This window comes from Stegastes partitus, unplaced genomic scaffold (assembly GCF_000690725.1).
Source record: "Stegastes partitus isolate 25-593 unplaced genomic scaffold, Stegastes_partitus-1.0.2 Scaffold1583, whole genome shotgun sequence".
Lineage (NCBI taxonomy): Eukaryota > Metazoa > Chordata > Actinopteri > Pomacentridae > Stegastes > Stegastes partitus.
The window spans coordinates 1-15,291 of record NW_007579314.1 but is presented as its reverse complement, the minus strand read 5'-3'; the positions used below and the strand labels follow the sequence as shown (position 1 = coordinate 15,291).

General features: G+C 39.0%; 1 protein-coding gene across 1 annotated transcript in view; it reads left to right on the top strand.

Moving 5' to 3' along the window:
- bmp8a (bone morphogenetic protein 8a) overlaps positions 1–13,719 on the top strand; it is a gene marked incomplete at its 3' end in the record, with an annotated part of 31,151 nt that extends 17,432 nt beyond the window's left edge. The window contains exons 3-8 of the mRNA XM_008300749.1: positions 265–760; positions 8,518–8,710; positions 10,506–10,654; positions 11,608–11,787; positions 12,144–12,223; positions 13,609–13,719. Coding sequence (XP_008298971.1) covers positions 277–760; positions 8,518–8,710; positions 10,506–10,654; positions 11,608–11,787; positions 12,144–12,223; positions 13,609–13,719 — 1,197 coding nt within the window. The remainder of the gene's footprint in view (positions 1–264; positions 761–8,517; positions 8,711–10,505; positions 10,655–11,607; positions 11,788–12,143; positions 12,224–13,608) is intronic.
- Positions 13,720–15,291: the final 1,572 nt, after the last annotated feature.

The following is a 15,291-nucleotide window of genomic DNA, read 5'->3' as shown; positions in this document are numbered from 1 at the left end:
GGATGAGAGCAGGGTTTTTCTTCTTCTTCTGGATTAGAGAAGGTGGAGAGGAAGGCGAGGAGGGAGGGAGAGATAAACAGAGGCAGTTTAAGGCGGTAAACACAGCGGGACTCTAAACACATCAGGCATAAATCAGCTGTATTTGTCTGAAACGGTCAAACTGGAGCGAGGAGGCGGCGCTGTGCTGGTCAGACTGGGAGCAGTGGAGGAGTAATAACCCAAAGTAGATTATTTGTGGCTATAAAAGCTTTGATTTTCCAGCAGATAGGAGGACTCATGGCCTCCTGCGGTGTGTCCTGCCTGTGCAGTAAGACGAGCCAGCAGCAGAGCCGGTCCAGCTCCAGCCTCCACCCCCGGACGGTGCTGCTGCTGCCCCTGCTGCTGCTGCTCTACCTGCCCCTGTGGAGCCAGCAGGCCGAGGCCGTTGTCCACTCCAGCTTCCGGAGGCTGAGCGGACGTGAGAAGAAGGAGATGCAGAAGGAGATCCTGAGCATCCTGGGCCTGCCGGGGCGACCCAGGCCTCACCCGCCACTGAGGCCGCCCTCCTCTGCGCCGCTCTTCATGCTGGACCTTTACCACGCCATGTCGGCCGATGGTGAGGACGAGGGCAATGAGATCATTGTGAACGGACCCGGCGTGGGGAAGTTCGGAGGGGCGACTCAGGTGAACCACGCTGCCCTGCCGACACTCAGCACGCACACGCCGCCGCTGGGGACGGTGGTGAGCGAGGCCGACACCGTGATGAGCTTCGTCAACCTGGGTGAGTCAGAACAGTGATAGCAGTCGTCAGCGAGAAACTGTAAAAACTGATTTCTAACTTTCCGATTGTCCTTAAACTAATGTGTGACTTCTGGTTTTATCGAACAGCTTTCTACTAATTCTACTTACCATTTACAAATAGAGCATTTGTACTGAACAGATTCCATACAAAACACAAACATCTGCTCCTCGGTACAACCAGGAAGTCACTCGTGACTCAGCTGCGACCAACAGTCACGTGACAAGACCTCGTGAGCTTTGGGTTGAACTGCAGGCTTTGTGTTTACGCAGAGCAGAGAGGAAGCAAGTATGACTGCAAATTAAAATAGTAAATGTTAAACTGGTTTTTTTGAATACTGGCCCCTGTGGTCACTTAAAAACGTTTCTTGTACGTGGATTCTATTTTTTTCTTTTAATGATTTATGACATTATAACTATATTATAACTCTAAAAAATCAAAGTGTTTGAGGTTCAGAAGATGAACTGTTGATGGGTTGATGATCCGTAGTAGTAGAAGTTCATGTGAGCAGTAAAAGCTTAATGACAGGAACACAAATAAGAAACTTAAATGACAATAATGATTAAAATACTAAAGGCAAAGTTCATGAAATAATAATAAAAAAAAAACACTAATTAGAAACGTCAGTTGTCCTAAAGATAAAACTGAGTGTTTAACATAGAACATGAATATTCCTTTTGTTATTGCACAGCCTTGTGGAACAGTCACTTTGCATTTCACTATATAGCATGTTGTGACATTAAAAAAAAAATAAAATGGAAAAAAAAAGGTATGAATCTTGAACTCTTGACTCTTGAAGCTTTAGATTATTCTGCAGTTTTTTTTCCAGGCTGCAGGTGCACAGTGAGTAAAACTGGATTTACTAAACAAAACAAAAAAAACAGCCAAGAACTGCAAAGTAAATCCAGAAGACATGAATGAAGTAAATAAACACAGCTCACAGTGATGAGTGTTCTATCATCAGTGATAAATCCTAAGGCAGAGTCCTAAATAGTGTCCAAGGGCTTATATGACATCATAATCCAACAGTGATAGAAGATTTGCCTCAATCTCCTGTGGGGAAATATGATTTATTCCTGTCAAAGAAACCACATTTTTGTCTAAATTTGTTTCACCAATTCAGTCACACGATATTCAAATGTGATCCAAAAAACAAAACATTTGACTTCTGTGACTGCTCGTTTGTGCTGCTCGTAACAGAGATGACAAGATTCGTATGGTCAGTATTTTTGGTTCTGGTGAATTTAGTGAGTCATAAATTTAGTTTTGCCTGCATTAGAGCTTATTTGTGGTTGTTGAGTGAAGCATGTAACTTGGCAATGCAGCGCTGGATGAGTTTAACAGAGGATGATATGTATGATTTCCACGCTGAAGTACAAAACTGTATCATCGGCATAAAGACGCACTTTGTTCAGGAGAAAAAATGTAAATAAAAGCATGCAAGGATATCACAGTTTACCAACTTAGAGAAACAGTTTGGTATTTTGAGAAGACGAGGAAATCAGGTGAGAGACCATTTTGCAAAGCAACTGGACTCTTGAAAACATTTTAAATCTTATCCAGTAAACTTCCCCAGTTCTAGAAGACTGCTGGGGAGTTCTAAGTGTTTATTTTCAGCTCCAAACTCACACGGCTAACAGCTCAAGACTTACCTGCCTCAAGGTGTGAATGGTGGTGAAGCTGAGCAAGGATTTCAGAACTGCATTATAAGTACCTGATGAGTGGCTTTGTAGATCGAGTCTCTAAAGCCTGAACATGGAGGCAGGAAGAAGCGCAGAAGTCAGTTTCTTTTCAGGACACTTGAATTATACACTGAGAAATTACCGTGAAGTTTTTGCACAATGATGCCAAATCAACTGCCTAAACCATCTTTAAACAAACAACATATAACGTGCTAATTACTGATCTTTAGAGTCGCCGTTAACTTGATTTTATTACCTTCAGATGCCGCCGGGCTACATGTTCTCTGTGCAGCTGCGAGGACGGTATCAATCTTCTCATTTAACGTCCAGTAAGAAAGCATGTCAGCGTTTTCCCCCAGAATGTCCTTTAGCCTTAATTAGAGAACATTTTTACCGTCGGGTTTCGACTCGGTGGTTTGGCTACAAACTGTAAACTCAGAGGGATGAAATTACACCGTGTGCGGACTTGATGACACTGTCAGTGACATGTTGGTGCTACCAACATTTTTAGTTTGTTCTCCGCTGTGCAAATTTCCACAAACTCTTGGAGGATTGAAGCCGCTGTCAGTATGAACTATATTGGTGCGTTTCCATTTCTGCTCAGCATTCCTGCATCCAGCAGCCTCAGTCCGCTGCTGCTGCTGCAGAAAATCGTCCCAGCGCCGAGAGGATCTTTTTACCGTGTTCGATGAAGGACGGGGGTTGATTAGGAAACAGTTTCCGCTTGTTCACTGATCAAGTGAAGAGATTTAAGCTAATAGAGAACAGAATCGTTTGTCCAACACATTGACTGTACATAAAGGTGGATGAACAGCTCATGACTTGAACTGCAGGTTCCCGAACAGCAGTTTTGAAGCTCGTCCTCACAGTGCCCGACTCCACCGAACGTCACTGTTATACCTTCCACTTCCCTGAGACATTAGTTTAGTAAAATGTTGACCAAATGTCTGTAGTAAAATGTAAAATGTGAAATTCATGTTTCAGTAAAATGTCTGCATGAATTCTGCATGAATTCCTACAAACCCACATGCAGAACACATTTCTGAAAATGCTGCTCATGCTCAGCAGTGGTGTGTGTGTGCATAACATGTAGGTACGACCTGCTGCACGTTTGCATCAGAATCCTTCATGTGGAGAGTAGAAAAGTAGTTCAATAAGAACAGTGGGTGTCTGCGGGAGCCTGTAATCGAGGCTATGCTCCCCAATAATCCACAAATGAGGCAGGAGGTGGAGCTGAGCGGAGCTGAGGCCATGAGCGGTCCTACTGATGGAACCCATCTGTCCTTCATTATGCAGAACTTCATCATTTAAACAAGTGAGTTTTTATTGAACTCTACTCCTCATACAGCGTCCCAAACAGGGAAATCAGCTGTACAGACCAAAACTGTTTTTGATATCAGGCTGTAAACAAGATTAGTTTTGCTGTAAAGTTGAACATTTTAACATAGAAGTCCACGAAGATTTATTTTGCTTTTAGAGCCTCAAGTGGACATTAGAGGAACTTTTTCACGTTGGCTTCATTTTTCAGCCAACAAGGTAAAAAAATGAATGTTTTTAAACTGTTTTTGACTTTAGCATCTTTCCTGTTTTGTTCAATTAAAGCTAAATAGCGAATAACATTCATATTATTTACATGATAACCATAAAAAATAAACATCATAAATAATGTCCACATCAAAATTCAGTATTTTTAAATAGGATAATTCATGTTTTACAATGTTTAACTGTAAGTGTACGCTATTTTTACTGTATTTAAAGTAATAGAAAATATCATTATATTACAGATATTTGTTGGATTTTGAAAGAAAAAATATACTGAAGACTAGAAAATGGTAAATCTTTTTTTGATAGTTCCAAAACAGATCCATGTTTTGTTAGATAACAGATTAGAACTAGTAAAATCACAGGAAAAAGTATTAGTTTACATGTTGTCTTTAAAGTAAAATAACTGTAAATAATGTTTTTTTAAAAAGTGTATTTTTACAAAAGTAATTAGTTCTTTTACAAATGTGAGCATTAAATGACAGATTTGTAGTATTTAAATAAGCAAGAGAGAGAGAAAATCATAATTTAAACAGATATTTGCTGTTATTTTCACTTTCTTTTTACAGTTTACAAATGTTACAGTACTCCAGCATTTTCTGGCACCTTTTCTGACAGATTTTTACAGTTTTTTTAATGGGATTTATTTTTATTTTATTTTATTTTTAACACTGTAAGAGGTTGTTGCTGTTTGAAGCCATCCTCTCAGCCTCTGGAACCTTTCTAATGAGCAATTTCTGACATTTTTTAAGCCACACAATTTATCAGTTTATCAGGACAGCACAACATCAGACTCTGTGTGGTCATTTGCGCCTCCATCAGATCCACACAGACTGATGCCTATCTGTCCGTCAGAACACCAACTTTAAACATCCTCCTCTCTCTGACTTCCTTCCTCCTGCTTCTCCGGGTTTCGGCCGGCGATGTGCAGCCAGCTCGGCGTGGGAAACATCGTCTGCTCCCTCTTGCTTGGGGTCTTTAATGCTCCAAATGAAGGGTTTCCTTTACGTAACTCGGCTCTGTTATGGAAAAAGAAAATGCACCCTGAAATTTATCAGTCAACACTGCAGCAACACAGCATCTCATCCTGCAGAAACCACCACGACTCAGTAAACAAAGGTGACTCACGGCTTTAATAGTGACCCGGAGTGCACGACACGGTTCTCTTTTGAAATTTCATTTGAAGCCAAAGCCCTTAAAACCTCATCAAACGTGCATGAAAGTGCAGCTAAACGCGTCACACGGCCTCAGAATCATAGCGGGCCACATGTTGCTTGTATGTTTTGAGTGTCGGCTGCAGATATATTTCAGCTTCAATAACTGATCTGTGTGTTGGTTCATGTGAGTTGAATCAAACATCGGAGGGTGTGTGTTCCTACGCATATGTAATGGGAAGACACAGCTGGTTGGAATTAAAGGCCCCACTGACACACAGTGAAAAAAAAGCAAACGGTCCGAAGCGAGATGAAAATACTGCTGTGGAGGAGCAGCTCTAAAAATACCGGGCAGGCCTGCAATTAGTGGTGTGTGTGCTGAGCAGCTGCTGTGGTTCAGGGCACTAAGTGTCTCTAATTACTGCACAGTGTGTGTGCTGATATGAGCCCAGCCCATCGGGGGTGTCCTGTCCTTAGTATCTCTATTTACCGTGAATTCAAACTCTGGTCGTTTGCATGTGAGCACGTTGCCAAACCCCATCGACCGGAGTTGCTTCGTGTCCGTGCAGGGTTTCACCAGGACACATACGCGCTGCTTCGGTTTGGATTTGGCGGTGGAGGTGTGTGTTCGCCTCTGCGTTTACATTTTGTTCTTAAACAGGAAGCTTGAGACGTCTTGTCGCAGTCTTTTTGTTTTTTGTTTTTTGAGTTTGGGGTTTTCTTGTTCAGTTTTTTTGCCCCGATCCGATCAGAGTTAGCAATTTCAGGAAACTTGTAATGCAAAAAAAATGTACTGTGTTATTGTAAGTAATCAATCAGGCAAGTTTCATGAGAATATCTGTCAAAACTGTGGTTCCCAGCTTCTAAAAGGTGTGTAGTTTTATAAAGTTTGAAAAAAAACCAACCTGATCAAGTTTTTTGCCCCCAAGAGTGTGAAGCTCAGAGTGTGATACTGCTTTCGTTGCTAAAACACACCTCATGTAAGTTACTAAAATCAATCCAGTGTATGTTAATGTTGCGTAGCTGGTCATGAACCTTGTTGTAAAGCTCTAGTAAATTTGAAATGTTGTGTTAGAATGTACTGCAGCTTCACAAGCTCCAAAAGACAGAGAAAACCTGTTTTCTCTACATACATGTCGGAACATGTGTTGTAGTACCTGGTTGTTCCACCAGGTGGAGCCTCTTACTGTTTAATACTGTAGAGACAAGAGGAGGCGTCACTCGGACTATGTAGGAAAGCAGAGAGCATTGTGGAAGTTTAGCGAGCACCGGGTACCATAACAAAGACTTCTGTGATGCTTAATGACCTCTAACCACAGCTCATGTGTTTAAAACAAGACAGTCTTCTACTTTTTCTCTGTAGTTTTTCTGGATATTTTCTGTAGTTTAACAAAACAAGCAGCATCAGTAATTTAACAGTTTCAAAAACTCAAAAAATATTGTTATATTATGACTTTGTCTCTGTGATTTTGTAGATTATCTTTAATTTCACTCTTTTTACTTTACGTTACATAACATTATGTCTAGTTTTTTGTTGGTTTGTTTGTTTTACTGATAAATTAAAATCTAAAAAAAACAAAAGGAAAAAAAATAGAGTAAAATTACAGATACTTTTTACAGTGTAGCTGCCTCCCTGCACACCTGGAGCTCACCAACAGCTCACAGAAACAAAGCAGACAAAGTTCTACACAAACCTACAACACGTTTTGCTGCTAAACAGACAAATAATCTGCACTTTGTGTGTCTTTCATTGTTCTTCCTCTCGTTGTTTCCAGTTGTGTGTTTGCTGTGTCGCTTCACTGTGAGCAGCTGTGTGATGTTTTCATCTCTTGTTGGTCTCTGTTAACTTCAGATGTTTGTTTTTGTGGTGATGAAGCCTGTTTGTGTGTTTTTAGACCTGAAGTAGTTTTAATTTCTCACCAGCACTGTGTGTGGCTTCACTAAAAGCAAAATGTTGTTTTGTCATGAACCAATCAGCTGATAATTTGCTTTTATAAGATATTTTCCTCCACACTAGTGGAACAAAAACGTTCAAAATACACATTTCGGTGTTTATTTTACTGCACTTTGTTAATTGGACATTTATGCAAATTAGTGTAATTTAATGAGAGAATTCAAACAACTGGAGAAGTTTATTGGGGAATACTATTTTTAAAAAGCTCGTCATTTTACAATATGGCTGTTTTCTTTACTCTGAAACCTCCATCTCGCTTTATTCCTGTTTATATTCTGAAGGTTATTTCAGGGCTGTTTTCATATTTCACTCACAAGCTGATTTACAAAACATTTGATTCCTAAAAACTTAGTGAAAATATATTGAAATTGAAATGAACTTGTTGAAAAGCTGAATACTAAATTACAGCATTCAGGTCAAACATTAGAACCAGATTAAAAAGATATTTCTTCCTTTTTTTAAATGTCAAGAGTGTTTATCTGTCTAATGTTGAGAGACAACAGGTTTCAAAAGCAGGATTTGGCCTCAATAATACTCTTAAAGAACACATTTGAAGAAAAGCAGAGGAGGATCTGAATGATCTGACTGGAACTTATGAAGGAGAATGTCTCTGTACGGGGGAGTGATGCTGTTAAAAGCTTTATAAGCAAGTACAAGAACTTTAAAATGAAAACTAAAACTGCAGTTTAGTAAAACTTCCTCCAGCTCTGTTCTCGTCTCCTTGTGACCTTTCATTCACTCGTTTCCTCTCGTCTCTTCTCACCTTCACTCTGCTGATCCTCGTCTTGGCTTTTCACCGTTGCGTCGACACATTTTCTCCTCTAACATCTGCTTTAAACTAGAATTTTCCCAGCAGATTTCAGTCAGCTCATGTTGTTGCCTTTTACCTTCCAAGAAACGATCTGTGCTTTGCTGCAGAGCTGCAGATACGATGAATCGATCAGTTGTTAAATATTAAATTAACCACCAACTAATTATCTGATTCCTGCCTTATAAAAGTGAACTTATCATCCTCTATGACAGTAAACTGAATACGACTGAGTTGTGGACAAAACAAGACCATTTCCTGACATTTCATGGATAAAACAGTTAATTACTGATGAAATAATCAACAGTGGATTAAGTCTCGCACATGGAGGTCAATTGCAGTTATTTCTTTTCCTAAGAAAAGTATTTTTAATTTTAACATTCAAATTAACAGTGTATATTGTAATCCTGTTCTCTGCTCAGTAGGTGGCTTGTTTGCTCTTTACGTTATTTGTATTTTTTGCATCATGTATCATGCATAATTTTACTCTAAAGGGTCTGAAAGGCCTCCACGATGTGTTCTGTCTTACTGCGTGATTATCTTGTCTTTTCTTTCTGAAATGTTCCTCTAACAAGCAGAAATCTGTTTTCCGTCTGCAGTGGAGCAGGAGCGCGACCTGCTGCAGCCTCGTCCTTACTGGAAGGAGTTTCGCTTCGACCTGACTCCTCTTCCTCAGGGTGAAACCGTCACAGCGGCAGAGTTTCGCATCTATAAGACTCTGACGATGGGCCAGAGGGCGAATCGAACGCTGCATATCTCCGTGTACGAGATCCAACGAGAAAACAGACACAGGTTTGATCCAACTCACTCTTTATTTCCCTTTCGTCTCCTCTGCTGCTGTTATTGGTTTTTATTTTGGTCTCAATCTCATGTTTCTTTACAGTCCAGTTTTTAATATGCAGTGCAAAATAATTAATGCCTTCAAGTTTTTTTAAGACACAGCTTGTTTTTTTTTCTATAACAAGACGCTATAGTAAGACACTTTTTAAACAGTTACCATCGCAACTATACTATGTTATTAAAAACATATTGTTGTCATTGAAAATGTCATAGCTGTCCTATGATGTCAGTAAAATGTTTTTGTAGAGTGTCTGCAAAAATGTCAAAATATAGTATGTCATAAATGCGTCACAGTATAGTATGTTGTCATGCTACAGCATGTCGTAAAAACATCATGGGATAGCATGTCATAAAAAGTTCATAGTATAGCAGGGCGGCTGTGGCTCAATTGGTAGAGTGGTTGTTCTCTGATCGTAAGGTTGGAGGTTCGATCCCCTGCACCTCCACAGTCGAAGTCGAGATGAGTCGAATGAGAAAACATCGTATCGCTTTCAGTGCCGCTAAGGTAGAAACGCGCTATATAAGTGCAGTCCATTTACCATTTACCATAGCATGTCGTAAAAAGTCATGGTATAACATATCATAAAAAGGACATAGTATAGTATGTCACAAAAAGGTTATAGTATAGCATGTTGTAAAAAGTCATACGATAGCATGTCATAAAAAGGTCATAATATAGTATGTCGTAAAAAAGTATAGCATGTCATAAAAAGTCATTGTATAGCATGTTGTAAAAATGTCATACTATAAGATGTCATAAAAAGGTCATAGTATAGTATGTCATAAAAACCTCATACTATAGCATGTCATAAAAAGTCATAGTATAGCATGTCGTAAAAATGTCATACTATAGCATGTCGTAAAAAGTAATAGTATAGCATGTCGTGAAACGTAATAGTATAGTGTGTCGTAAAAATGTCATACTATAACGTCATAAAAAATCATAGTATAGTATGTCATAAAAAGTCATACTATGACGTCGTAAAACGTCATAGTATAGCATGTCGTAAAAAGTGATAGCATTTCATGTCGTAAAAAGTCATAGTATAGTATGTCATAAAAAGTCATAGTATAGCATGTCGTAAAACGTAGTAGTATAGTGTGTCGTAAAAAGGTCATCGTATAGCATTCAATTAAATTCAATTCAATTTTATTTGTATAGCACATATTTACAACAACAAGTCATCTCATAGCGCTTAACAAAGGCAGAGACAGTCCAACAATCCAAAACATTTGGATTCCCTATAAGCTTCAGCATGTTGTAAAAAGTCATAGTATAGCATATCGTAAAACGTCATAGTATAGTATGTCGTAAAACGTCATAGTATAGCATGTCGTAAAAATGTCACACTATAGCATGTCGCACAAAGTCATAGTATAGTATGTCGTAAAAAGGTCATAGTATAGCATGTCGTAAAACGTAATAGTATAGTGTGTCGTAAAAATGTCATACTATAACGTCGTAAAAGGTCATAGTATAGCATGTTGTAAAAAGTCATAGTATAGTTTGTCGTAAAACGTCATAGTATAGTATGTCATAAAAATGTCATACTATAACGTCATAAAAAAGTCATAGTATAGTATGTTGTGAAAAACTCGTAGTACAGTGTGATAGTATGTCACAACAACATCATAATATAATATGCTGTAAAAATCTTGTAAATATGTCACAGTTTGTCCTGCAAACATCCTAGAACAGAATTTGCCTTTTGGGTAATTGTTCTTTCTATGTTCTGTGGACCCACAGAGAACCAGAGCTGGTGCTGCTGGACATGCAGTCGGTTCCTGCAGGTCAGGAGGGCTGGTTGGCCTTCGACGTCACCTCGGCCTCCAACCACTGGCTGCTCCACCCTCGCAGCAACCTGGGAATCAGGCTGTATGTGGAGACTGAGGAAGGTGGGTGTAACGCTGGAACAAGACAGAACCATTACCAAACGATTCATTTTAACCCTCTGAAGTCCAAGAGCTGAGTTATCTTTAAAGAAAATCAACAGAATCACATCACTTGTCAGGGCCAGAGACTATAAAAACAAAAGCACTAATCAGATTATAAAGTTCAGCTTCAACTATGTGTGTGTCATGTGCCAGTCTCTGGGGGGAAAACAACCAAATCTAAGCTTAAAATTCCACATCTAATTAAAAATGTTTAACAAAAATAAACGTTTGCACCACATTCTGATATTTAAAAATAAAATCTCCTCCTCAGTGGAACAGAAAAGCAAATTATTATCATAATTTATGTTGATACAAACCAGAGGAGACAAATCTGGGAACAAATTAAAGATTGGGATGAAAATGAAACACACTTAATCAGTAAGATAAATGCAGCCTGGCTCGAAAACAGCGTACAGAAGAGTCGATGGAAGATACATTCATCACGGTGAAACATGTCTGGAGTACATAGAGGCTGTAAAAATGTCAACAGTTAAATATCTAAAGTAGCTGTGGGCACGTTTGTTTTTCTTTTTTATAATTTGCAGCATTAAAACGATGTCATACTGCATGAAACACACTTCTGAGTTACTTCTTCATGGTTTTCTGTTTCCATAGAGGTGCAGGACTTTATATTTCAGCAAAAAAATGAACCTACAGTGAATAAAAATGTAACAGGAGCAAAAGATGACCAAAGGCTCCCCTGTGTTCATGTTTAAAGTGGATTGGAGTTTAAAAAATTGGAGTTTAAAATCTTAAAAACTCTTGGAGATCAGAGTTATTTAAGTCACTGGTGTATATTCATACAATCTGATGAAGTTGAACTAAACAAAAGCCAATATTGTTGCTGTTTTGTGGTTCACTGATGTCAGTTCAGTTACGTTTTTACGTGATATAAAATCATACCTCCCTCTCAGACCGCTCCCTGTCTGCCGGCTGGATCGGGCTGGTGGGTCGTCGGGGTCCTCGCTCCAAGCAGCCCTTCATGGTGACCTTCTTCAGGGAGAGTCAGGTTCCCTGTCGGCCGCCGCGAGCCGTCAAACCTCATCCCCGCAAGAAGAAACTCAAGTACGACCTCCCGGTGCCCAGCATCCACAGTAAGGCTGCACAGACTCTGGTTTATTCTGGTTCTTTACTCAATTTGTGGCTTTAAAAGTGAATTTATCTGGTAAATTGGTCATCTTAAGGTGTGGAAACGATGCGTCCAGTTCAGTTCAGCTTGTAAATCTGCATCAGGACGACTAAAAATGAAGAACTTTTTATTTTGCAGATGTTCATAATCGATTTTTATAATGTTGTATGAAATGATGGGGAATCCAACATTGCAGAGATGATAATAATAATTGTGGTAAAACTTGCAATATACAAAGTACAGTCTGACATATTGATAGCTTTAATCTTATCCTGTAAATCATTTCATAACTTGATCTTATTAAATGTTTTCTCTCTTCAGATCGGAGTCCTGCAAACAACGGAGGTCAACCCTGTAAGAAACACGAGCTGTACGTCAGCTTCAGTGATCTCGGCTGGAAGGTCAGCGACTCCACTCAGCTGCTTTGATTGACTCCAATTCTGAAACAAAAATCTGAAAATGTTTAAATAATGCTTTTGTAAAATATCTCTGTAACAATGTTTAAAAACTGAAATAGATGTTTCCCATTTACTGTTGTCATCACAATAGATTTCTGAGTTGCTGCTTATTACTGATGTTCATGTAATAACTAAAAAAACTAAACAGTTTCCATCACTACAAAATTTTAGAGCGATTTTACATTGTCATTATGATGAGAAGGTGAAGTGGGGCTCAGGAGGTTTGGTGTTTCAGTGCATCTGACAGACGACGTCCAAGCTTTCTCCAGCAACTAGCAGTTATTTTCATTGCTGATTACTTTATCAATTAGCTGTTTGGTTTATTAAATGACAGGAAAATGGTTAAAAAAAATGTTCATGAAAATGTAGACCAGCTGCTGTGTCAACATGGCTTTATTTTTTTTTTAAATGTGATAACAGGGATAAAAACTAGAACAATCTGAGATTGAATTAACTGATTTAAGGGCAATTACGTTACTGTAAGCAGCAGTTTGTTGGTAGTGTTGGAGTGAACATCATTACATCTTGTGTGTTAAGTGTCTGACTTTATTTATTCCTGCCAGAAGCCTTTATTTGAGGCTTCACTGACCTCTTGTGGTCGAAGGAGGCAACAACTCTTTGCCTTTGTGCAGGAAACTGGAGCACAGCGAATATTTAATTCACTACAACATAAAGAAGATATTATAACTCCTAAAAACTGTATTCTGTATTTGCCTTCAGGTTTCAGATTTCTTGTGGCCAAATTCTTCCTCCTGCAAAGATAATTATTGTCAGGAGCTTTAATCAGACGGCATTTTTTCAATCAGTAACAGACTGAGCGTCGCCAGAACTACCCTAACAGTTAAAGAAAAGTCTCCTTTGGAATTTGAAGCCAACAAAGCGCTGTTAGCAACTTTTCTAACAGAGTCCTCGATGTGCTGCTATCCCCAAATATCTCAGATGATGTATCTGGATACAGGATGAGGCTGCAGCTGCTCACAGATCAGTGGATTCGTGGAGAAAATATTTTGCAGCCAATTAGTGTTGAAGAAATGTGACTAATAAATTTAGCTAAACTTAAACTGATACTGATTTATTCATCTGTCAGAATGGTTCAACATGTTTAACATCTGGAGCTCTGAGGTTTGATTAAAACAAGTATTTTAAGCAGTCACACATTTAACAGCTTCTGTATCGATAATTAAAGAGGTTTATTTTTAGGTTTCCTGTTTCATGTCTTATTAGTAGCGGTTGTATTGAAACTCAACAAATTAGAAAGCAGGGATGTTTTCATATAGCCTACATCAAACCTGCTCGTCTTTCATGACGTTTCTTTCTGCTGATCTCAGGACTGGGTTTTGGCTCCGACTGGATACTCGGCGTACTACTGTGATGGAGAGTGTTTCTATCCTCTGGGCTCCTGCATGAACGCCACCAACCACGCCCTCATCCAGCAGGTGGTGAGTACACATGTCCAACACACACTCACTATAAAACCATGAACAGGATTTCCTTCTCCTGCTGTTACTCTGGTAGCGTTTTAGAAGTTGGTATTTTAGCAGCTACTTGCATGCAAAACTGCACTCATATTGAGGTACAAGTTTATCACATATATCTGTTTCAGGCTACTTTACACTTTTTAATTCACTATTTTTACAGGATAAGTTCTAGATGAAAGTTCTTTAAAATGAGCTTGTATGACGTCAGCAGATAAATGGACTTTATTCACCTAAAAAAACAATATCTGATCAAATGTGAGCTATATTTAGAAATTAATTGCTGGCAATAATACACAGAAAACATGTAAATAATCCAGCGTAGAAACAACATACAGCTGGAGACTCTGTCCATCTGCCGACAGTCACAGTTTGAGTGTAATTCATCTGCCAAAATTCTAATAACTTGTTTAACTGTAAACTAAATTGTATAATTCATCCCACTCTCACCCAACCGGTCGAGGCAGATGGCTGTCCCTCCCGGAGCCTTTTTTTTCCCCTGTGGGGGTTTTCGGTTCCTTCCCACTGTTGCGGACTGCTTGCGGACTGTTGAAGCTTATAGGGAATCCAGATGTTTTGGATTGTTGGGTGTTTCTGTTTCTGCCTTTGTGAAGCGCTATGAGATGACTGTTGTTGTAAATATGCGCTATACAAATAAAATTGAATTGAATTGAAAATATTATACAACTATATTACATTTTCTCAACCGTAGAACTTCTGTATTTGTACTGAACACATCGAGGGAATTACGCTGGTTGGAGCTCTGGATCTGCGGTTTAATGCAGATACTTGGATGTAGGAATACAAAAGTTCTCCGGCTGAACAATGTAGTGCCAAAAGTAAAGGCCGCCTGATGGCAAGCAGTAAAAAATATTCTAAATATTGTGCACACCTGAACTGTTTTTTTTTTTTTCCTGGTTGCTTAACAGGACTAAAAGGCAACGTTAAGTATTTTGGATGCACCTACATGAAAAGGTTCCTCTGGATCAAGCTGCTGACTGTCCACAGCTTAGCTTCCAAACAAAAAAAACTCCAAAGCTCTATTGTAAATAACACACAGACAATTGATAAGTACCTCATGCAACCCCACTTCAAAGAAACTGGACTGAATACTACACAGTTTTATACGATTAGTGGCTCACAAAGCTAATAGCCGGTGACCTTTAACAAAAGATCAGAATCCAATCCACACTGTCAGTTAGTGGTCGTTTCACTCAAGTGTTGAGGCCTAAAGAGATAAAATGATCCAGAGATTTTTAAAAAAGAAGCAAAGAATCAAGATAAATCCAGCTATAGGAACTATGTATTTTCTCCTTTCCTGCTTTATCAGTCATTTCTCCTCAGATTTATCTGGAGCTGAACTACACATCTACATATAATAATACATGAGTTTCTGCAGAACAGTTAATAGTGATTTTGAATTCAGGCCTATTTGTATTTATTAGGGTCCGAGCACACCAGTGCAAGGACCCTATTGTAACCGTTGTGATTATTATTATTATTTATTAGGGTCCGAGCACCCAAAAGGGTGCGAAG